Raw genomic sequence first — 25,112 nt, forward strand, 5'->3', positions numbered from 1 at the left:
TACTTTAAAAAGGAAATTCGTTTGTGAATTTATTTCATTTTATTATTTTTTGAGACGCAGCCTCACTCTCACCAAGGCTGGAGTGTGGTGGCATGATCTTGGACACTGCAACCTTCACTTCCTTTGGGTTCAAGCGATTCTCTTGCCTCAGCCTCCCAAGTAGCTTGGATTACAGGTGTGTACCACCACACCAAGCTAATTTTTGTATTTTAGATGTTGGCAAGGCTGATTTCCAATGAACTCCTGACCTCAGGTGATGCTCCCGCCTCGGCCTCCCAAAGTGCTAGGATTGCAGACATGAGCCACTGTGTCTGGCCGGTTTGTAAATTATGACTCCTGCTGTTTGCCACCCCTCTGTGAGTGCAGGCCTCCCTGCCGATGTGTCAGCTGCAGATCTACAGTTTGCTCTACAGAGTCTGGAGGGAATGGGAAGAGTCTCAGTTACACGAGAGGGAACCTGTGCTGGCTACACGTGGAACATCAAGTGGAGAAGCACCTGTGGAAAGCAGAATCTTCTACAGGTTCCCTCATTTGGCTTGGCTTCTCTTTTCTTCTACATGTTGTTCGCTTATTTGTGCCCTGCCTTATTCCGAAAAGAACTGGAAGCTATGCATATTTTAAAAATGCAAACTATAGACTAAAATTTCTTTAAAAGTAAATTAAGGAGAAGGTTTTTCTAAATTAAATTGAACCAGTGTTCTCTTTCATGGAGAATAGCTGCTGGTACTTTCCTCCTTATCCCATTTAGAAAAAGTCCAGGAATGTGTGTCTTAGAATCCCCTTGACAGGGGCAGGTGGAGCACAGTCAGGGCCTGTCTCAGAACTAAATTGAACTAAATCCAGATGTATGCTAAGGGGGTACCAAAGAGAATCAGCCTCACTATCGTTCTACCACGAGAGCTGTATTTTGGGGCCTTGGATGCTTTTGTGGTTACAAAGATGACCTTTTCAAGTTCATAAGGGAGTAAAAACTTAGGCAGTCATCTAATTACCTTTCTTTAGGTAGAGGGAGGAAGAGAAAGGGGGAAAGGAGTCAGCCCCAGAGTATGTGAAGGAGAGGAATCTGGGGATTCAGATTGTCAAATATTAAAAAGATGATGCTTTGGCCAGGTGCAGTGGCTCACACCTGTAATCCTAGCACTTTGGGAGGCCAAGGCGGGTGGATCACTTGAGGTCAAGAGTTTAAGACCAGCTGAGAAACATGGTGAAAACCTGTCTCTACTAAAAATACAAAATTAACTAGACTAGGGGTGCATGCCTGTAATCCTAGCTACTTTGGAGGTTGAGGTGGGATAATCGCTTGAACCTGGAAGGCAGAGTTACAGTGAGCCAAGATTGTGTCATTGCACTCCAGCCTGGGCAACAAGAGCAAAATTCTGCCTCAAAAAAAAACAAAAACAAAAAACAAAACAAAACAGAAAAAACAGATAATGCTTTCTAATGATGAGAGTTCGAGGAAAGTCTCTCCTATGTAATGTTGCTGAGAACAAAAATTAGAACAACTTTTTGGGAAGATAACTTAGTAGTATCTTAATGCAGATACCTTATGATTCAGCAATATCATTTATATAACTCTTACCTACTGAAATAATAAGATAAATGTGAAATGATATAGGCACAAAGGTAGTCACTGCAGCATTATTTGTAAGAGTAAAAACCTAGAAATCTAAATCCCCATAAATAGCAGAAGGATAGTTTATATGATGTAACTTTCACACTGAACACTATGCAGCCATGTGTAGACCCACATATATTCACCTGGAAAGAAATTCATCACATAAGGTAGAAAAAAAAAATTCAGAACTCTACTCATGAAACCATTTGGGGAAGGAGAGAAAGTGGAGAAGATAAGGAAGTGGGGGCAAAAACAAGTATGTAAACATAGAACACAAGTCTGTATGTATGTGCAAAATAGTAACTGTCAAAAGGATGTGGGGGTTATTTTAGAAAAACACATGGCTGGGAACTGAATTAGAAAATTCCACAATCAAGATAGCTCCAGTGACTGGCCTCCCTTGGTGCCTCTGCTCGTGTCTGTCATCTACTGTCTTCCACCTTTTCTAATCAGTCTCCTCTGCTTAATCATTATTTCTGTTCAATATCATTTGGCTCACACATGGGCCAGCATGGAGACTCCTGTCTCTTTGTTAGCTCCTGAATGCATCAGAAGGTTGTCATATGTGCAGAAGAATTTTGTAAAGAACAAATTGTATATATTGATTTGACCTGGTTTTATTTTTACCATTGGAAGAACATATAATTCCAAACTTAGGTGAAAAACCAGAGTAAAAGTAAAAAATGATACAAGGAAAAGTTGACCCTCAGATAGAAAGAGAACTCAAATTTTCAATTATTTAACAATTATTTATCAGTTATATTCAGAAAAAGCATAGGACATTTCGAGAAAATCAAATTTAGTAGATTCATTTTGTTTAGATTTATTTTTTTAATTAATTCAAGTTAATTTTAGTTTTAATTCAAGTTGTAATTGATGCAATGTATGATATTGCAATGGTCAATGTTTTTTTCTTGGATAGGTTATGTTCATTTTTGAAGAGGCTTCTTTTTTTTTTTTAAACTGACTACAATGGTTTTGAATTTTATTTTACATCCTTGACTTTTATTCACCTTCACCCACGCTGAAATTTAAAATGAAAAACTAGTGTGGCCATATTTGTTATAACCTTTCTAGTAAAATAATTGTGTGTAAAAATAGATTAATGATTCCAACATTATTGGAGAAAAGGCTAATATGACAGTTACAAGGATAAAGGAAGGTGGCTTATTCAGACAACACATACTTGGAGACCTGCTTCGTACACCCAGTCAACAGCCACAGGTATTTTTGAAACTTTTCTCATGATGCTTAATGTAATTTTAATAGTATAAGTAGTTTGTAATATGTTAAAGACCTGGTAAAACAGGAGGATTGACTTCTGTATTTCATGTGAACGTTTGTCTTAACATCGATCAACTTGATACTATGTTATGACTTTTGGGAAAATGATCTTCCTTATGATAAAATAGTAGATTTTTTAGCTCAACTCTGCCAGAAATTGAAAATATAGTCTTTCATTTAATCTTTACAGCAGCTCTGTAAAAATGAAGCAATTACAGTGTAAAGAAATTAGGTGACTTTCCCAAGGGCAAGAATGAATGAAATATCAAAGTAGAAAAAATACAGACTAATTTTAGTAAACAAGCAAACCAACAAAATTCCATCACTTTTGTTAAATCCTATTAATATTCTACTGCTGCCCCTTTGCCCCTGTTCTCTAGCTCCTTGTTTCTTTATTTGAAGGTTGAAGTCTATGTCAATGGAATTCCAGCTAAATGTTCAGGTGACTGTGGATTTACATGGGATTCTGCCATTACTCCCCTCGTCTTGGGTACAAGCCCTTCTCAAGGTAACTTTCTGATATTTAACCTATGCTAGGGTGTGAAAGATAACTAGCAAAATGGAAACTCTGTTAATGACTTTTAAAACTATGTGTGTACTAGTGTCACCAGCTAAAGCAAGCAAACAGTTCTACATTGTGAAAATTAAAAACCCATCAGAGAAAAAAGCTATGGAAAGGGCACTAATTATTCATTTTTGAAAAATAATATTTCCTTTGAAGTTGAAATCTTGCCTTTGGAGTAGAGGATTCACTAATACTAAACTTCTCTAGTTTTATCCGTTAGCATCAGTCTCTAAAATTTTACTTGGATATTAAGGCACTTTTGTTCAATTCTACTAGCTAGGGTATTAAGTGGAGTCTTTGTATTATATGAGACCACTTCCTCTAGGAGAGTTAGTATTAAGAGGCTAGTAACAAGACGTCTGTTGTTTAATAAAATAAAATAATCATGTCCTAGATTTGAGAATAAGAGATATAAAAATTATTGCCAGGAACCCAATCTAAGGAACACATTATACCATTTCTTCATAGTGTGTTATTGCTTCAAAAATATGGTTATGCTTTGTGTCTGAGCAACAAATAATTGAAATAAAACAGGAATAAGGATAGTAAGGGATGGCTTTTTTTCAATCAGAACAATACATTCAGATGCTATAATTACATGTTTAGTCTTGATGGATGGTAGGAAAATTCATCAGCTAATTTTATATTGGTACTACCCAAAAAATCATTAAAATTTTAAAAATATTGCATTTTTGTGTTGAAAGAATATATTTTTCAGACTTTTTAGAACAGTGATGATTTGGGATAATTCATGTTACATGGGGTTAATACTCTTAAGAATAAGGATTTGATGAACTTTAATTTGGTTATAGTCTTTTGGTATGCTTATGTTTATATCCATTCTTGCATTTTGTAATGATTTCCCATGTTTACATGCACTTTCTGAAAAATTATTTCTTACTCAACATAATCTGAATTGCCTTTTGCCACATTCTGATCATCTTTAAAATTGTGAAAATGTAAGCATAAAGAAAACTATAAAAATACATATACTCTTCACTGAAAATTAGCAGCTGTTAACATTTTGTCATATTTACTTCTAATCATCAATTTAAGAAAGAAATATTATAGGAACAGCTAAAATTCTCTTTAAGTATCATTCCTAGACCTAGTCCACTATGTAACTTTCAAGGGACAATCACAGTAATTAATTATTGTATGTGTATTTTTCCATGACATTTTAAATACCTTTTTTATATAATACACACACACACACACACACACACACACACACACACACATACACATACACACACACAACACTCTTCACCAGTTTTATAAGCTTACAAATATTAGAATGTAAATATTATTTTACATCCTAAAGTGTCCTAGGCACTTTAGGATGTATATCATCCTAAATAGAGGAATCTTGTTTTCTTTTCAAATGGGCAATGTCCAGACCACTAATTGTGTGGTATATCCTTTCCTCATGAATTTGCAATGGCAAGTCTGTCACATACTAAGTTACCATATAGAGATGTCTATTTAATTTTTTTGTTATAAGAATAATTTGTTTCCTTATCTTATATCATACTTTCAGTCAGATAATTCTTTCCACTAGTCTCTTGTCAATGCATAGATTCAACATATAAACAGATGTAGAGTAATTCAATGGAAATAAAATACCATTGACAAATAAATATGGATCTTTCTCCCTGCTTGCCTATTAGACTTATTGTTTATATCTTTTGAAGATAGGCTTATTTTTCTCTGAAAAATATCTGATTTCATATCAGATTTTATTTTTCTAACTTTAATATTGTTATTTAAATTGATCATTTTTAGGGTCCTATGAAGAAGGCACAATTCTAACCATAGTGGGTTCCGGATTTTCTCCTAGTTCAGCCGTAACAGTCTCAGTTGGACCAGTAGGTTGCTATTTGCTTTCTGTGGATGGTAGGTCCTTTTAAAAACTATTAAGTCTAATTGTTCTTCTCTAAAATAAAGTGGAATCAAAGAGCAGTGTTACAATTATCTTGATTATGTACAAGTATCATGATCCAGCATTACGATTATAATGATCCTTATAAGACCACGAAATTGACAACCTGGTCTATATAATGCCTTATCTTTTAAATCTTTGATTATGACCACAGACTATTTCACCGTTGAACAGTGTCTTTATCCTATAAACAGTTAAATTGTTTCCTGTTTTTCCCCTGCACTTGGAGGTTACATGAAATCTTTCTTGCATTGGTGTCTTTGGGACACAAAAATGTATGAAATCCTTCTCTAGTGTTCCATGGTCCTATCTGCCCATGTTTTGACAATACTATGCAGGAAGAATATGTAGTCATCTCCTGACTTCTAGTTCCACAGAACCTTTCTCCATTAACGTAGAATTTAAAGATCATTCACATTTTTTTTTACCTCTTGAAATAGTGAAGGCCATAGTTATTTATTTCCCTAAAAGTTGTCTTTCATAATTCCAGAAGATTTTTCTTAACTTAAAAATCAATTGAAATGACGTAAGTAAATTCATTTACCAAATCCTTCCTGTTGTTTTTAATTTAGATCTTTTATGCATTGTTAAGCTCTAATAGTCAATACGACAGCTGTACTATCAGTGTTCTAAAGAAAGTAAGGAAATGTTTTCATTTAAGTTTTGTTTGTTTGTTTGTTTGTTTTTTGATATGGAATCTCACTCTGTCCCTTAGGCTGGAGTACAGTGGCGTGACCTCAGCTCACTGCAACCTCCACTTCCCAGTTTCAAGTGGTTCTCCTGCCTTAGCCTCCCAAGTAGCTGGGATTATAGGTGCCTGCCTCAACGCCTGGCTATTTTTTGTACTTTTAGTAGAGACAGGGTTTTGCCATGTTGGCCAGGCTGGTCTTGAACTTCCAGGTGATCCACCCACCTCGACCTCCCAAAGGGCTGGGATTAATGACGTGAGCCATTGTGCCTGGCTTTCATTTAGTTTTTGATCATCTTTCTTGATAAAACCTAGTATTTTTCACAATTTTGGAAATAATGTATTAGACCAAAAATTTCAGAATTATTAATATAAATGAGTTTATAAACTGGTTTTTAAAAATGTTATGACAGTTGCCTGTTTGGGTTACAGCAGCATCAGAAGCAGATTTGCTTTCATTACCAGTTTACCTGTTTTCTAGGAGTGTCTGATTCATAGCCTTGAGTAGTTTGTAAGGATTGTTCCTCCCAAGATTTCCCCACCCATTAATATATGCTTCATTTTCTTTGGATATATTTCTTGGATCTAAAAATGAAGGCCAATGTTAGTATTTACAAGTATAACATTTATCATAAAACCATTTGATTTACCATTTTCTTCATCTTTTTTTTTTTCCACAAGAAAAGGAGATTAAGTGCCAGATTCTGAATGGAAGTGCTGGACATGCCCCAGTTGCGGTGTCCATAGTTGATGTTGGACTAGCACAGAATGTAGGGGGCGAAGAGTTCTACTTTGTTTATCAGAGTCAGATCTCGCATATCTGGCCTGATTCTGGAAGCATAGCAGGTAATGGTTAATAGTTTAAACAGAGAGAAAATTGCACATTTCCATCCCTTCCCTGTGCTGTTTGTATTACAGGGTGAGGGGGAGGAGCCCAAAGCTTCCTCCTATAGAACAAAGGAGAGTCTCCTTTGAGAAGGCACAGAGATTAAATGATTGACTAATTCTTTTGTTTCTTACAAAGTATAAGTTGGGGTGCTGCTTATACTTACATCTTAAGTTATTGAATTAATATCATCAATTATTACATGTTTCTATAACAAGCGCATCAATTATGTCAAGATAAGATTTATTAGTTATTATTCCGCTTACCAGCTGCTTCATTTGTAACCACAGTCTCAATGGAGCTACTTGACCCAGAAAAAGTTCTGGGAACAAACTGGGGAAAGGAGGGCTAACACAGAGGATAGAAAGAACATAACACATTTTTCCTGTCCTGCTTCATTTCCTTTATATGTTTGTTTTTCTGTTAGGCATGGTTTAGGTTTTTGTGCTTTGGTTTTGATCTTTTTGGTAGTTTTATTTTACTTTATTTCATTGCTTATTTTTAAAATTTAGTTTTCCTTTTACTTAGAGGTATTAAAATTTGAGATTTGATGAGAGTCTTAATTCACTGTACTCTTCCATCCACAGAATGGTTGAGTGGATAGAAGCAGCATAATTTTTCATAGGATGAAGGCACTGTGAAAAATAGCAGATGCCGCTTCCAGTGCCCCAAAGCACATGTGTGTTGCAAATCTATGTTATTTCATTAAATCACTTAGGCCAGCTCCTTTATGGTTCCAAGCATCAGCGCCCAGGCTCAGGTGTGTGGTGGTGATTGTACTCATCTCAAGTCTGATCCTTGATCTATTTGCCAGTCCGTCTCTTGGATAATTAGACAATTCTCAAAAGATGAGTTAGCTGTTACTAACATATCTTTTTGTTACAGTCAAACTGGTTTTGCTGTTGTTTTTTGCTTTTCTTATGAAGGTGGTACGCTACTGACTCTATCTGGATTTGGCTTTAATGAAAATTCAAAGGTATTAGTTGGAAATGAAACCTGCAATGTGATTGAAGGGGATTTGAATAGGATAACCTGCAGGACACCAAAAGTAAGGCCTCTGATTTCAGTCATTTTTCCTCCTAAGTCTGAAATCTTATAAATTAGGAACCATCTTAGTGGAGGGGGGGCAGAAAGGGGGGACAAGTTGTGTATTTACTTAGGAACTGCAGGGTTTCTATGATGCTCTTTAAAATTTATTTCTTCCACATCTTTCTGCTAAGATTCAAAGACAAAATATTATCTCCACATTGAAGATACTTAAAATCATGAAGAAAAGAGACACATAAGCTAATATTAATGTATTTCATTTGAATTAATAGAAGTTACAAAGTAAACATAAAACACAGTGGAGAGAGGGTGTCAAAACAGTTTCACAGGAAAGTTGATGTCCCATTGGAAGTTGAGGATGAATAAGAGTTACCATGTAAATCGGAGGCTGAAAAAATAAATGAGTACTCAAAAAATTTCAGGAAACTAAATCTAAAAATTAATGGTTTTCAAATAGGAATACATTTTGAAATGTGTTAAAGTTTCAGTTTAAATGTGTTAAATTTTCAGTTTCACACAAAAACTGAAGTTCTCCATGGAATGTTGCATCTTAGAACCAATTATTATTCTTTATTTTTAAAACATAATTTTAAAATTTAAATTAAGACTTCAGTTCCCTTATTATATGTCAAAGCATAATGAATCCAGTCACTATTTTAAAAATATATAGCAGAATAAATGAGGATATTATGTATTTGCAAACTGCAGGAAAAAAATCTTTTTTTTTTTTTTTGACTGAATGATGGGGATGAGAATTAAGGGGATATGGTAAGCTAAAACTTACTTTGTTTACATTATGCCATTCAGTTAAACACTGTATGTACATTAAATAAATACTAGATGTGAATAAATGCTTTTCCTAATTGGGAAATGCATAGATGCTATATCTGCAGAAGCATCAGATAGTTTTCTTAGGGGGTGTAAGTGCTTAGTCTTGGATTCTGGAAAGAGATCTTCAAAAGATATAATAATGTGATTTGTCAGAGAAGAGAAATAAGAACTATACTCGTCTATTTTAAAAGCAAAAAGTCAAACTTCAGTATCTTATGCTTTATCAGAGAATCACTTGTTCAGAATATCTCAACAATATTGATTGTGAAGCCATCAGAAATCCAATAATATGGATGCATTTAAATTGATCATAAAACTGCTATGTCATGTAACTTTATTTTGAGAACTCAAGCATGTAACCTATATTTGACACCACAACTTTCTAAATATATGAAAACTGAATCTGATTCATGACTTTGAAATAAAACATCTTCAGAAGTTTATCCTGAATAATTCTATTTCTTTTCCACCCTTGCATTTCTGTATCTCAACAGTTAATATTTTCTAATTTTTTCCTCTTATTTTAGAAAACTGAGGGTACAGTTGATATTTCAGTTACTACCAATGGATTTCAAGCCACAGCAAGGGATGCTTTTAGTTATAATTGTTTACAGACACCAATTATAACTGATTTTAGTCCAAAAGTACGAACAATATTAGGTAAGAAATTCTTCAATAACATCAGCCATTTGACATATGTATAGAAAACATTTCTGAAAAGGCTTTTGAAGCATAGTTTCTTCTGCAGTTTTGTTTCCTAAAGTGAAACCAGTTATAGTTTTATGTGTGTACGTTTTACCATAATCTAGTTATTATTTTACATTGAATATGTGCAATGAGGAAAGAAACAGTAAATTTTTTAGAAAAGGACTTTGCCATCTCTTTTTACTTTTGAGCAATTGAACATACATTTCACACCTTTGTGGCTGTTCCCAACTCTTTCGTTGTTTTTCCTTGTGCCTCTGAAAGTGTTAGGCTTTCCTAAATCCAATGAAAGATGAGAGATGAACTGATTTATTTAATATGCAAATTTCACACTTGATAACAAGTTGAACTTTTTGCATCATTTTTTAAATTTAAAATACTAGGAGAAGTTAATTTAACAATTAATGGCTATAATTTTGGAAATGAACTGACACAAAACATGGTGGTATATGTTGGAGGAAAAACCTGCCAGCTTCTTCACTGGAACTTCACAGATATTAGATGCCTTTTGCCCAAGTTGCCTCCTGGAAAACATGATATCTATGTAGAAGTCAGAAACTGGGGTTTTGCATCAACAAGGTATGATTGTGAACATAAACTTGATAGAATTGTAGGACACATGTGGCTGATGAAATTGGGATAGGAAAATAAGTAGGCATTAACCTTTAGACGTTAATTGCTCTCTTTACCTTTTTACATCTTCTTTTGCAAATGATGCTCAGAATATCTCATACAAGTGCAATATGACACATATTTTTGAGACTAATACCATTCAGATCAGGTTGTAAAATTCTCTGTACAACTAGACTTATTTATATGTCACATGATTTTAATTCATTCAGGAAATGTTTATCAAGTAGTTTCTCAGTGCTGCTGGCTGGATTTACAGTGGATTAGAGCGGCATTTTCACAGCATTAATGGGTGCTCACAATTTTCTTGGAGAGACAGAGTTCAAACAGAGGACTACATCAAAAGTTTAATTGTAAATATTGAAAAATGCTAGGAGTAAGAGGTTTCAGGTGCAGTAAGAGTCTATAATAGAGAGAGCTAACATATCCTGAGCAACAGGGAAGGGTTCTGAAGGAGAGGATGAAGGGAGTCTTTCCCCAAATCAATTTTCTTTAAGTACTGAGTATTTTTTTCCCTGAAACTATTTGTTAACTGGTAAAATTTTAGTTTTAGTATGAGGAAGTTATTGGTTAAGAATAATTAGAAAAGGAAGATGCTGAAAATTTATGGATACAAAAAGGCCAATAAAGCTAATGTCAGAGTAGAAAGATGATTGCAGCAAAATCTTGCAATAAGAAAATGAAGATGAGCAACATTAAACGTAAACCTCAGCACTATATCCATCCCTTCCTGGTTTCACAGGGCAGAGCTCACATGAGTTCTGTATTGGCTTGTGCTTTAGTTTGAAAATATAGTCGGTGAAATTGACACCACACAAAGTTGTGTATTGATATTCAAGAAATATCATGGTTATGCTGTGGAATTAAAAGTTAACACAATGATTCACATGAATTTTTCTGCCTCTCTGCAGTTACGAGGGAAGTTGGGATGTGGAAGTCAACCTTCTACGTCATATCAGAAAAGCATTTACGTTTTGATGTCTTCCTAGCAGATACCTTGTCTGTAACAAAGCAAAATAAATTAAAAACTATTCTCACTGAAGTAGTGGGAAGGGAAACCCTGAGAAGTTTTCAACAAACATGAAATAATAACTTCAAATTAATTACACAAAATGTTGATTACTCGAATGTGTGAGATTTAATTGCTATTTGTAAAGTAGAGCAGCCTTTTTGTTTTACCCTAATGAAAATATAAAATATTTTAAGGGATTTGATGTATTTCTTGTGACCTCAGTTCTCAGGAGCATATTTTTCCATAATATAGTAGGATCTTTCATCTCAAATTCTTCTACCACTAGAATTTTCAGAAATGTAATTTTCATGGTTAGGGAAAAATATTGAATATGCCATCCAAACAAATTGAGATTGTGATAACTGCCATAATTAATAGTTTATTATTAATAATTTATTATTATTGCCATAATTTAATTGTGATAATTAAATATCCAATTATTTCCTCTTTCTGAAGAAATCATATCCTGGCAAGAATTTAGCAAGATAAACCAATAAAAAGCTCATTAAATAGTCTATCCAATTTTTTTTTTCAGAGACAAATTAAATTCTTCGATACAGTATGTTTTGGAAGTGACCAGCATGTTTCCACAAAGAGGCTCCTTGTTCGGTGGAACTGAAATCACCATAAAGGGTTTTGGATTCAGCACAATATCAGCTGAAAATACCGTGCTGTTAGGTAAGAGCTTTATTCATAGGAAAACGATTATCATTTTTCTCAGTTTAAAGGATGTACTACAGGTGCTAATAATTACTGTCTGTTTAAGTATATGCAACATATAGAGTGAAGGAGTTGTTCTGAAAATGATTAATACTCACATGATTACTATCAGAAAAGAAGTACCAAAGATCCTAATACATAAGGCAGAGCTTTTTAAGGGCCTTGGCTGTTGATGAATTATACTTCATCCTATAATTCACAAAAAAATTGACAAAATGTTTGCTTTTTAAAAATATCCAGTATTTATTCTTTCTAGGGTCCATCCCTTGCAATGTTACATCATCATCAGAAAATGTCATAAAATGTATTCTTCATTCAACTGGAAATATATTTAGGATTACCAACAATGGGAAAGATTCAGGTATCAACCATTTATATATTATAAAAAATTTGAAGCACTTAAACCTGAAATTAATTTGATTCTTCTTTATTTCATACTTCAATTTATTGAGAGACTAAGTATTGTTATTTATTTTATAATTTGTCAGCAGTATCTTCTTGACATAGAGGGTCACATATAGAATGAATTAGTGGTATACTTGAGTCTAGAAGGCTGTACTTTATATTTCCAAGTTCAGGAATTGCCATTTGGTTTTGCTGTAGTACAGAACCTCCCAAATTGTTGTAGTTTATTATCGGTCATGGATTTCCAAATGAATATTCCAAATGAAATTGATCATAGCTTTAAAAAATATTCTATAATATTTCTAAGCAAATTATTTATTGTCTTTTCAATTTTTTTCAAATTATCTGTTGATCATCACTTTTGGAATTTGTGACTTAATTTTTCCTTATCATCTTATTACCTTTCCATTATTTCTATTTGTTTTTTTAAGTGCTTAAATTATGTACATAATAAAGTTTGAATGTTGATTTAAAAGTTTTCACTAGTGATTGTACATAAATTGCAATGTTGTCAAAGATAATTATTAAGAAATTCTCTTTTTCTTTTTAAAATATGACTCAATTCTTGCTCCCAGTGCATGGATTAGGTTATGCCTGGTCACCATCAGTCCTAAATGTGTCTGTGGGGGACACAGTGGCATGGCATTGGCAAACACATCCCTTTCTTAGAGGGATAGGATATAGGGTTTTTTCTGTCTCCAGTCCTGGAAGTGTAATTTATGACGGCAAAGGATTCACAAATGGAAGACAAAAATCTACATCAGGTATGTTTCTGCTTATTGATTTTGCATCATGCTACTTTTTCCTAGATGTAATAAAATGACATTTTGTTTAGATTTAATACAGTAGTTTTACATAAATAATATACACAAATGCATAAGGTGGCTTGGCATTTTGTTGCTGCAGTAAACATGTTACTAATGAGTGTAAGCAAGTTATTTTATACATATTCAAATGAATTCCAATATTAGAAATGTCTTTTATTGATTCTGTGATAACCAATTGAAAAACATATTGAAAAAGCAAAATGTAATAAAATAGGAATATATGTTCGAATCAAATAAATCTGGTAGCAGTGATGAACTCTGAGTGACTGAAATCAATTTAAAATCAGTGTTTCTTATAGGACAGCTCAGTATAAAATGTATCTTTTAGATTGCCTGTTTTGTTCTGTATATGTAAGAGTTTGAACTTTTCACTCATGAAAAAAATTGTTTTCTTCCATTTCATGTTGAATTTTTCTTTAAATTTTGGTATGTTATGCCAGACTTGTCATAGTTTTCTAGAAAATCAATGCTGGATCTTGTTTTCATGGAATGTAATTTCGTTACACACGATAGCTTTTAATAGCCAGCGAGTTTTCTTACTACATTCTGTTGACATTTCATACACATGAAAAATAAGAAACTGTCATCTGCATGTGCATTTAAATGATCATTTCAAATTGTTTTCACTCTCTTTTCAAAGATGCATTAATTGCTTATATTTATTATGTACAATCTCATTTTATGGCAGGTTCATTTTCTTACCAATTTACTTCACCTGGAATCCATTATTATAGCAGCGGGTTTGTTGATGAGGCTCACTCCATTTTTCTCCAAGGAGTCATTAATGTTTTACAAGCTGAAACCAGGCACATTCCCCTGCACCTGTTTGTGGGTAGCTCTGAAGCCACATATGCTCGTGGTAAGATAAAGATGGAAACTCTATTACACAGGTGACCCAGGGTATAAGTGATATATCTGGAGTAGGCAGCAGATGACTGAGTCTAACTGTGCTTCTATCTTACTAGCCACATGACCCTGAATAGGTTTGGGCTTCCCTGAGGCAGGAATTTATTCTCTAAAACAAGGATTATGTTAATATCTTCCTATCAGCCTCTCTCCCAGAATCCTTGTGTGCTTCAAATGAGATGTAATATTAAAAAGTTCTGACATTCTCTATGTGCTTGGACATATATTAAAATGTAAGATGATGTTATTATTTCCCCATGGGATCTGGCCTTGGACAAACAGATAAATAAATCAATTTTATATTCACTTTTCTCTCTTTACTGTGACATCTTTGTCTAGGTCTTTAATATTTGTGCTGTCTAAGATCCATTTGTCATTTTGTTTTTCAAAAAAGATTTACCAAAATTTAAACCATCATCATCAAAATAAAGAATAACGCAGTTTGAAAACGGTTCTTGTTTTAGAATTATCCATGACTTATCTTTTGTCTAAAGGAGGACTTGAGAATTTGCACTTGGGAAGCTCTGTGACAGGCTGCCTAGCAACAGAACCCCTGTGTGGCCTGAACAATACCAAGGTTAAAAATTCAGAAAGATTGCTATTTGAGGTTTCAAGTTGTTTTTCACCATCTATAAGCAACATTACTCCATCCAGCGGAACAGTAAATGAACTAATAACAATTATTGGACATGGCTTTAGTAATCTCCCATGTGCTAATAAGGTAAGAATATAAACATCTCTTTTGTACTTCTATTATATGTTCCCAATAAAAGTAATTTGACAAAAACCTTGTAATTTAATTTTTGCCAGCTTTATTGAAATGTTATCACATACCATACAATTCACCCATTTAAAGTGTGCAATTCATAAGCTTTTAGCACAGGCACAGAGCTGGCATTCATCACACAATCAATTTTAGAACATTTTCATTACCCCAAAAAGAAACCCTAAAGTCCTTAGATACACACCTAACCCCTTCATCTATCCCAGCCCAAGGTGATCTCTAATCTACTTTCCATCTCTATAGATTTGGCTATTCTGAACATTTCTTTTAAATAGAATCATACAATATGTGGTTCATTTTGACCAACTTTATTTTTCCATCAGCATAATGTTTTCAAAGTTCACGTAAGTACCGTATGTCAGTATTTCATTTCTTTTTATGACCTCATAATAGTCTATTGTATGTTAAATGACATTTTATTTATCCATTCATCAGTTGATGCACATTTGGGTTGTTTTCACCTTTTGGCTATTATGAATAATGTAGCAATGCACGTTTATGTACAAATCATAATTTAATCCAAGAGATGCCTTAATCAGCTCCTCCCAAATAAAATTTATGAATAAAAGATATTTATTTGCACATGATTAGCTTTTTAAATTTATAGTTGTTGCTAATATAAAATTTGTTTATACTGGAGATATGTACTGACTTGTTTTTTATTTTATATTCATTTTACTTACAGGTTACAATTGGTAGCTACCCCTGTATCATAGAAGAAAGTAGTGACAATTCAATTACGTGTCATATTGACCCTCAAAACTCAATGGATGTTGGTATCAGGGAAATTGTCACTTTAACTGTCTACAACCTGGGCACTGCTATCAATACATTGTCCAACGAATTTGATAGGCGATTTGTACTTTTGCCAAACATTGACCTAGTGTTGCCAAATGTAGGATCGACTACAGGAATGACAAGAGTGACCATAAAAGGCTCTGGATTTGCAGTTTCTTCTACAGGCGTAGAAGTCCTTATGGGTCATTTCCCATGTAAAGTTCTATCTGTGAATTATAGAGCCATTGAATGTGAAACATCCCCTGCTGTCCAACAACTTGTGGATGTATATCTTCTAATACATGGAGTGCCTGCCCAGTGCCAGGGAAACTGTACCTTTTCATATTTAGAAAGCATCACTCCTTATATAACAGGAATCTCCCCAAACTCTATCATAGAATCTGTAAAAGTTATTATTGAAGGAGAAGGTTTTGGAACTGTTTTGGATGACATTGCTGTTTTCATTGGAAATCAACAGTTCAGAGTAATAGATGTTAATGAAAACAACATCACTGCTCTTGTGACTTCTCTCCCAGTTGGACGTCATTCTCTTAGTGTTGTGGTGGGAAGTAAAGGCTTGGCTCTGGGAAACCTGTCTGTCAGCAGCCCTCCAGTAGCATCTGTCTCACCAACTTCTGGAAGCACTGGTGGTGGAACAACATTGGTGATCACAGGAAATGGCTTCTATCCAGGCAATACCACAGTCACTATTGGGGATGACCCTTGTCAGATTATTTCCATCGACCCCAATGAAGTCTACTGCCACACTCCACCTGGGACTGCTGGAATGGTCGGTGTGAAAATCTTTGTTAATACAATCTCTTATCCACCTTTGCTTTTTACATATGCCCTGGAAGATACTCCATTTCTCAGAGGAATTGTCCCAAGTAGAGGTACTCCAATATCTGCCTTATTATTTTGATATTATATTATCAATAATATTTATTAGTATAGAATTGGAATGATATTTGTAAATAATCATTAAGGTGTGTTTATAGACAATCCTACTTACAATTAATACATGGGATTTAAGTTCTGTGTAGTCTCTATTGTATGATTATTTTTCACATATTTATGGGACAACAATTTTAGCCAAATTTCAACTTGTACTTAGGAACAAAATTCCCATTACATTGACCTATATTTCAAACTAGGAAAAAATAAGTGAAGATAGACCAAAACTGGTAATTAATTCATGTTATTGATATTGATTTGCACTAGAAATACCAGTTAAAAGTCAAAAGTTACAACCTTACTTACATTGAAAGTGTTTCAGAGTATCTTATTTCCATGAAACTACAATTCAGTATTAACTTATTAATATGCTAGAATTCTTTTTAAGGAGATCATTGGCACATTCAATGGAGAAAATATTATAAAATAATATTTTCTTAATTACTTAGCATGACTCATTTTTTAAACTTAATAGGTTGATATATCTTCTTGTTCCTTTGTCATTATGCTATGCTACTTCTGATCATCTTTAAGCTATTAAAATTCTTATTATTTACTGAATTCTGGAGAGGAAGCTGTAGTGTGATAGTTGAGAGCTTGGCTCTCAAATGGTTCAAATTTTGCTTCCTTTAATTTCCAGTGATGAAATTTTAGACAGATATTTTTTTAAACATCAATTTCCTTTTTTATGCAGGTATACACATTATAAAGTTAAAGAAGTTCATTCATATAATATAACTTAGAATAGTACATTTAATAAATAACTCATTAAATGTTAACCTTTTAGAAAAGTCTTTTTTAGGTTACATCACAGGGAAATATATCGGGTTTGGGGTAAGTAGTATTTAATGCCTTCAAGGAGTTTCCTGTAGAAATTTTCTTTTAATATATCACATTTTCTCAGTTTGAAAGAAACATGAACAATAGCAATGGCATATTCCTTTTCATATATGGTTGTAATTATTGCAAATAATGGCATATGTTTCTTATTTCCAAGGACTATGTCTCTTCCCATCTCTGTCTTTGAATGTTTCTTTCAAAACAATGTATTCGAAGGTATAGGAGACTTGTAGACGTGTGAGAACTGGGTGATAGAGCACACTGAGAAAAACACTTTTCCATCTGAAAGGCAAAATTTCAAGCAAAATTAAATGTTAAGACTCATAAAACTTTCTTTAGATTGTATCTTAAAACTATTCCTAACATTAAATATCTCTTTAGTATATGTCATGTTAAAATAATTATTTATATTTAAGCCATCCTCACTATGGTCAATTATATGGTAATTACCACTTGAATAAAAAGTAAACTACTACTTGAGGGCACTGCGTTTGCAAAAAGTTATATTGACTAATTTTCATTTAAAATTTAGATATATGGCTATTCATTTGAACAACCTATGAAAAATGCCATATGTTTAATGCCCTCAATGTACATTTGTCAAAAGAAGGAAGCAAGAGGACAGCCAGAATCTAATTCTTTGTTCTATGTGCATATATTCAAGGCATTAACATCAACATTCACCTATATGTCTTTAAATTAATTCCTTTTTTCTGTATTTACCATCTTACACCTATTTACATATTATAATGTTTACCAAGTCACACCTATCAAAAATGTTTGAATTAAGAAAAATGTAGTCCCCCCTAAAAAGAGTTGCTAATATCAGAAAGAAAGGTACCAAAAATAAAGAATACTAAGCCTCATCCTTAAAATATTCTCTAACCCACCCTGCTCAGACATTAATACTTCCTAACTCTACCTCTCTTCTCTGTTAGTGTGAATTAGTAACTTACAACTCAGTAGAATGGATAGAAGGGCTGGAAAAATTATAAACATTGAGATAAATCACTTATATTTAATATACAGTAGACTAGTGTATATCGTAGTCAAAATGTATTGTATGACACAGCATGTATTGTTAACATTTATAGTAGTTTTAAAACATTGGGCATTCTTTTATTTATAAAAGTAAAGAGGTATATCTTTAAATGCATAAGTATTCACATTTCAATATATTTAGATTGTATGCTTTTTTTTTAAGGTCCACCGGGAACTGAAATTGAGATTACTGGATCCAACTTTGGTATTGAGATCTTGGACATCTCAGTAATGATAAATAACATTCAGTGTAATGTAACTATGGCCAATGATAGTGTGTTGCAGTGCATCGTGGGAGATCATGCTGGGGGCACATTTCCTGTTATGATGCATCATAAGACAAAAGGCTCTGCCATCTCCACAGTTGTGTTTGAGTACCCGCTTAATATTCAAAATATTAATCCAAGCCAAGGTAGTTATAAATATGTGGGAATCTGCCTATATTTTGTTTCAGTAAACACTTATTTAGAAAGTAATATGTTCCTCAAACATATAAAATTTCTAGTTCTTATAGCACAATACAAATATTTTTCTTTATTCAGCAAATAAATAAGCATGTAATTGTATAATTATTTCAAAATACTAACTTTAAAATATAATACCTTATATTTCTTAGTGATATATGATTAATTTATTTAAAACTTAATCCTACTTAAAATGACAGTTATATATGGAAATTTTTCTTAAATCATGTTTAGACATCACTGGTATGTAATTACTTCTACATAAATTAGTATATTTTACATTTAAAAACTTTTTTGTTAAAAAAACAAAGTATAAATGAACCAATATACTTGTAATTAAAATAGTAATTGCATAGATATATTTTGCCTACTCTGAAATCCTTTGTGACATCTCTTTTAAAAAAGATTTTAGTTCCTAGAAATAGTTCAAATAAATTACCAGATATGACATTTACTCAGTGAAGATTTTAAAACACTACAATCAAAAGAGATTCAGTTGCATTAATAGAATAATGTGCTATAATTTCAGCTGTAAGAAACTTTTCATTTAACATAACTTACTTTCAGGTTTTAAAATACTTTCGGATTTTATGTACACAGAGGAGGTTTTATTTTAATTGGTTTTATTTTTCCTTTTTATTTGTCTTCACTAGGGAGCTTTGGTGGGGGTCAAACCATGACTGTGACAGGCACCGGATTTAATCCACAAAATTCAATTATATTAGTTTGTGGCTCAGAATGTGCAGTTGACAGGCTTAGATCTGATTACACAACATTATTATGTGAAATTCCATCTAATAATGGTAAGTTGTCAGAAAAATAATGGCAGTCTTTGTGAACTAGTTGATTTTATAAAGATCAATTAATTTCTTTTTTCAAGTTGGATTCCTTGGAGTAATCAAATTACTTTATGACTGTCCTGATTTTAAGCAATTTCTTTAGAACATTTTCTAGATTTACATGTCTTTTCAGACTCATATATTATAGATGGAATTGTTTATAACAAATTGCAGTTTTTCAGTTTATGGTATAAACTGATCGTTCTTAGTTTATGGAGCATCCCAAATGGAGAACACATTTTTAGTTCCCATTAGATTATTAGGCTTCTGTTAAAGGTAGGAATTCCATTAATGGCTTGACCGTCAACCCTGTAGTGCATTGCTAAACTCAAACCTGACCTGTGTCTTTGGACAAGTTATTTAACCTCTCTGCACCTCAGTTTTTTCAACCGAGTAAGTAAGATGAATCACAGTAGTCTACTGGGTTATTGTCAGGTTTAATAAGTTAATGTACATAAAGTGGATGAAATGATGTCTGGAACCATATGTAACTTGTGATTATTCTTACTCTTATTTGGTTCTAAGGAGTCCCTGAATCTCAATTTTGTTACTTACTGTGTAACCCTGGCTAAGTAACTTAACTTCTCTCTGCTTCAGTTTCTCCATGTATTACATGCAGATACTATTAACTCTGATTCAGTGGATTTTTGTGAAGATTAAATATTTGGTACTTTAGACAACAAATCTTAATTATTACTTAAAAAAATTTAAGAAGATATTTAAACAATGTGAATATTCTAGAATAAAGGATATGTTTTATGTGGATACATTTTTTTAAATGTTAAAATTTATGAAGCTTTTCTAAATGTTGTTGCTTCTTTCTCTGACATCCTTAACAAAGAATATTGAAAATGCAATATTTTTATGACTGAGCTTACTTATCATTTCAACACCAGAGTTTAAATCCTGATTTTAAAAAATACATGTAGCAATGCTGTCAGGACTTGTCAAGGTTTTAGGTTGTTTGTCTTAACACTATCTCTGCATCTTCTCTTTATGTTTTTGCATCAGGTTTCTGTAGTCCTTGTCTCTGACCTTGCCTTCAGCTGTCACTCCTTGCTGTTGTCAGTATGCCTGCTTTGAAGCAGTTCTTCCCTCCTTCCTGTTCTAATTTACAAATTTGGATCCTCTAGAATTGGAAAACTAAGCAGGCAGGTTTGTAGAATATTCTACAGAAAGCTTCTCCCAGGGAGGGTCCAAGGGCTTTTTCCTCTGCTGATAATGATCATGAACTTTGTAATGTTTTTGGCTATTGCTAGAGGCCACTGCTCTTCACATGTAGTGTAGCTATATTGGAAAAGAAAGATGACTGTGTGAAAAGAAAGATGTTATTGGAAATGTTTGGAAGTTTTGGAAATGAATCAGAGCCTGATGCCAGAACTGCATTCAGTTTGATCCACCTCTTATAGGCAGGGGTGCTGAGCAAGCCTGTGAAGTGAGTGTGGTTAATGGGAAAGATTTGTCACAGTCTACGACTCCATTTACGTACTCAGTGTTCCTGACTCCACTCATCACTGCAGTATCTCCCAAGAGAGGCAGTACGGCAGGAGGCACCAGACTGACAGTCATGGGGTCAGGATTCAGGTACTGTCTCCATACACACATCATTGTTGTGCATTTCCAGACTCAAGCCATTACGCCTGCTTTCTCTTGTGCCTGGACACTGCTGAAATATAGTATGTAATGCATACCTATATGCTTGTAACTTAAGCTTAAGGCAAAAATAGTAATAATTACTAACATTTATTGAGTTTTTTATTTTGTGGCAAGCACCTGCCTACCCACAAAGAAGTCCTGCCTTACTTCCTGAGATACTTTTACCTCGTTTTATGGTTAGAAGACTGTGATTAAACCGGTTAGATAACTTGCCCCAAATCCTAGTATGTAGCATCACAAATATAAATCACCTTGTTATACTTTCCCCAACATCTTATCTCCAGCCATGGTCTACTTCACTTGGTCAAAGAAACATCTTTCCCTACAGCAGGTCTATTCCACTGTAATTGGCCAAGTTCCTTTTTCTTAAACATACTCATTATTTGACTTAAATTTGTGTACTGCACTGTCCTCATTATTCAAGTGGGGAAGGCTGAAGTCAAAACACCAGATCATATACACCATAGAGGCTCATTGTAACTCCTCAAGCAGTTATGATAACCTTGAACTTGCATTTTTACCTGCAGGGTAGGTTCTAAAGTCCACAAACATGATGAAAATGTCACATGGACAAGCGATCCTTGAAAATCTCTTTTAAAAGTACCTGTTGGGAGACCAGCATAGAATCACTGAACAACAACAACAAAAATCACTGTTTTTTTTTCTTTAACACTGGAACACCTGCTAGTTACAGTCCTATTTTCTGGACTCTTAAACTCTACTTTTTTTTTCAATAAATATTTTGAAGTCTTAATACTGAAAAAAAGTGACAATCTGCACTTTGGTGGCTGGTAGGATCAGGTTATTATTTTTGCAATAATACGTGAGAATAAAAGGGTTTGACAACATGATGTAGAAATCTGAGAAAAACATACATGTTTTGCTTTCCCTTTTTCTTTACAGTGAAAATATAGAGGATGTTCATATCACCATAGCTGAAGCCAAATGCGCTGTTCAGTGTTCCAACAAGACACACATCATCTGCATGACAAATGCCCATCCTCTCTCAGGGTGGGCTCCAGTTCACGTCCACATCAGAGGTGTTGGCATGGCCAAACTGGTAATAGTGCTGTTGGTTATAGAAATCACAGCAATAGAAAACTAGCATCATTGGAGGTGGGCTAATTGGTAATGGATGTTTCACTTTAATGTCTCCAAAAAAATAACCGAGCTGTGACTATAATACATTTAAAGTAGCTTACATTTTTTGTTGCTTTTTACTAAAATTTTCATTATTTTAGATTTTTGATTTTTCTGAGTTGTGGGATAATTGGTAATAGATTTTTAAAATTTGATTATTATTGTGACATAAACCAAGAGGCAATTATAATACATTTTAAGTAGGTTAGATTTTATTATTAATAAAATGTTTGTTGTTTATACATTTTTTCTTTTTGAAAAATTGAATGAAAAACTTTGGTTAAAATCCCTAAATTGTAAGGTCTCTTATGTTCTATTGCAGGATAATGCTGACTTTCTTTATGTTGATGCTTGGTCCTCCAATATCTCATGGGGGGGAAGATCTCCTCCGGAAGAAGGGTCTCTTGTTGTTATTACCAAAGGACAGACAATTCTGCTCGATCAAAGCACCCCTATTTTGAAAATGTTGCTTATTCAGGGTAAATTTCTGAATATCTCTTCATTAGACTCTGCCTGAGAAATATTTCTGTGAAACTGATTTAATCAAAATCCACAATTACAAATATCCATAGTTGCATCATCGTTTTAACACACGGTATAGTTCTGGGCTTTCCAAATTGAGTATTACAATCCATTTGTGGTTATGATATTATTTAATGTGTTGCAGCCAGCATTTTAAAAATGAAATAGGAAAGTATCAGAATAGATTGCATGCATATGGGTAAGGACCTTTTAAAGCTAAATGTTGTTTTATGAAACTTTTGGTTCAATAACAATGTCAGGGAGTATGAGCATGCCCACCCACTTTCACTGATCACAACAATTAAAGGTATTTTCCACTTAGCAAAACGCTGATGTAGTGGGTCCCAGGGGTTAAAAAGTCTTAGAGATTTGTTCAATCCTATCCTAAATGATCCCTTCGACTCCCTTTGGAAGACAGGTGATTTTTACCATTGCCTGTGAAACTGTTTCAGTTGTTACCTGGGCTTATCTCTGCTGCTATAGTCTATTTTTCACTATAGAAAACTAAACAACCACAATTGTGATAATTGGATGTAAAAGAACCATTAACTGGTAAGAGTAGACTGCTTGAGGATTTAGTGCACAAACTTTGCCATAACAGGTCTAGCCTCCAAAGACTCCTGCATTGTATTGTACTATTTTTAACTTCTGGGATAATAGAAAAGTTTCAGGTTTTTGAAGTTATTAAATATTGGACCTCTGGACAAATAAAGTTTTACTACTTACAAATTTATGCTACTCTCATAAAAATGTATGCAGGTATGATCTTTAATAATGCTAATCAGGCTATAGCTGTTAACAGTGCAAATTAATGGGTAGAAGTTCAGAGCTAATGTTGACATTGTAATGGTTTTTATAAACATGCTTTTCTTTCATTGCTTTTGTTCTTAATTTACATTTTGAGGTGCTATGTTTGTAGAACTAACTTGCATAGCTGAGCTATTAAGCAGCATCTAAAATAAGCAATGGTCAAGGGAAAATAATCTTCCCTGGGATTTGATTTTCCATAAACTCCCATAGTTTTGTCTGGAGTTTTTATGCTTTTATGTTCCCAAAGAACTGAACTGAAGTTACATGCATATCAGTAACAAGACATGAATGAGGAATTAAATTTTAATTTAATGTATAATTTAATAATTATGTTAAATTATAATTAATAATTTAATAGGTAACTTTTGACAAAATTTGTCCTTGTGATATATTTCAAAATTATATGATTCATAGGTGGAACTCTAATATTTGATGAAGCTGACATTGAACTCCAGGCAGAAAATATTCTAATTACAGATGGAGGCATTCTTCAGGTATTCAAAAGAGCATAATACATGTTCATTTCTAACCTCTCTCCATTTATTTTTTAAATACTATGTGTAAAACAGATAATTATACCAACATCTCCTAAGTTTATCTTTGTTTAGGTCTCTGTTATTAGTAAAAATCCTTTTTGTGGGGAGAAGTTTCTCAGAATGTTGTGTTTTTAATGGGAAGATAGTAGTGTATTCCCATAACGCATAATGTAAAACAGAACAGGAAAGAATTAACTCTGAGATGTGGCTAAAGTCAGTCAGTATACCTTTCAAAGATCTGGCATAGTGTATTTGACTGACTAGAAAATTAAAGGTTTATCTTTCAGAAGAAAGATGTGAACAACTTAGCAATTAATTCTCAAAAAAGAAGAAAGGATAGAACTACTTTTGTGTGAGTAGAATTGTGGATTTGTGGTTTTAATTTTCTGAATGGCATTTGTGATATCTCTTGCAGATTGGGACGGAGACATCCCCATTCCAACACAAGGCTGTCATTACCTTGCATGGGCACCTGCGATCTCCTGAGCTCCCTGTCTATGGTGCCAAAACACTGGCTGTGCGAGAGGGAATCCTGGATCTCCACGGTACTGTGGCTGAGTGGCTAAGGGATTTGGTAGAGGAAGACTCACCAGATACCAGGGATAATTGTCCTGATAAGATTCTGCAAGTGAAAGTGTGTCAGCCTTCTCATATCTTTAGATATCCCCTCTTTACTCCTTCCTTCT

The 25,112-nt window shown here is 33.6% G+C and overlaps 1 protein-coding gene across 1 annotated transcript in view; it reads left to right on the forward strand.

Annotated features, from left to right (window-relative positions):
- PKHD1L1 (PKHD1 like 1) overlaps positions 1-25,112 on the forward strand; it is a 157,156-nt gene that overhangs the window by 60,558 nt on the left and 71,486 nt on the right. The window contains exons 25-45 of the mRNA XM_017512233.2: positions 367-521; positions 2,717-2,839; positions 3,302-3,407; positions 5,250-5,360; positions 6,776-6,940; positions 7,907-8,028; positions 9,386-9,518; positions 9,947-10,142; positions 11,741-11,883; positions 12,182-12,286; positions 12,906-13,094; positions 13,846-14,016; positions 14,558-14,784; positions 15,533-16,517; positions 18,623-18,871; positions 19,577-19,726; positions 21,172-21,346; positions 22,322-22,478; positions 22,881-23,037; positions 24,305-24,384; positions 24,842-24,971. Coding sequence (XP_017367722.1) covers positions 367-521; positions 2,717-2,839; positions 3,302-3,407; positions 5,250-5,360; positions 6,776-6,940; positions 7,907-8,028; positions 9,386-9,518; positions 9,947-10,142; positions 11,741-11,883; positions 12,182-12,286; positions 12,906-13,094; positions 13,846-14,016; positions 14,558-14,784; positions 15,533-16,517; positions 18,623-18,871; positions 19,577-19,726; positions 21,172-21,346; positions 22,322-22,478; positions 22,881-23,037; positions 24,305-24,384; positions 24,842-24,971 — 4,029 coding nt within the window. The remainder of the gene's footprint in view (positions 1-366; positions 522-2,716; positions 2,840-3,301; positions 3,408-5,249; positions 5,361-6,775; positions 6,941-7,906; positions 8,029-9,385; positions 9,519-9,946; positions 10,143-11,740; positions 11,884-12,181; positions 12,287-12,905; positions 13,095-13,845; positions 14,017-14,557; positions 14,785-15,532; positions 16,518-18,622; positions 18,872-19,576; positions 19,727-21,171; positions 21,347-22,321; positions 22,479-22,880; positions 23,038-24,304; positions 24,385-24,841; positions 24,972-25,112) is intronic.

This window comes from Cebus imitator, unplaced genomic scaffold (assembly GCF_001604975.1).
Source record: "Cebus imitator isolate Cc_AM_T3 unplaced genomic scaffold, Cebus_imitator-1.0 Scaffold465, whole genome shotgun sequence".
In the NCBI taxonomy this organism is placed as follows: Eukaryota; Metazoa; Chordata; class Mammalia; order Primates; family Cebidae; genus Cebus; species Cebus imitator.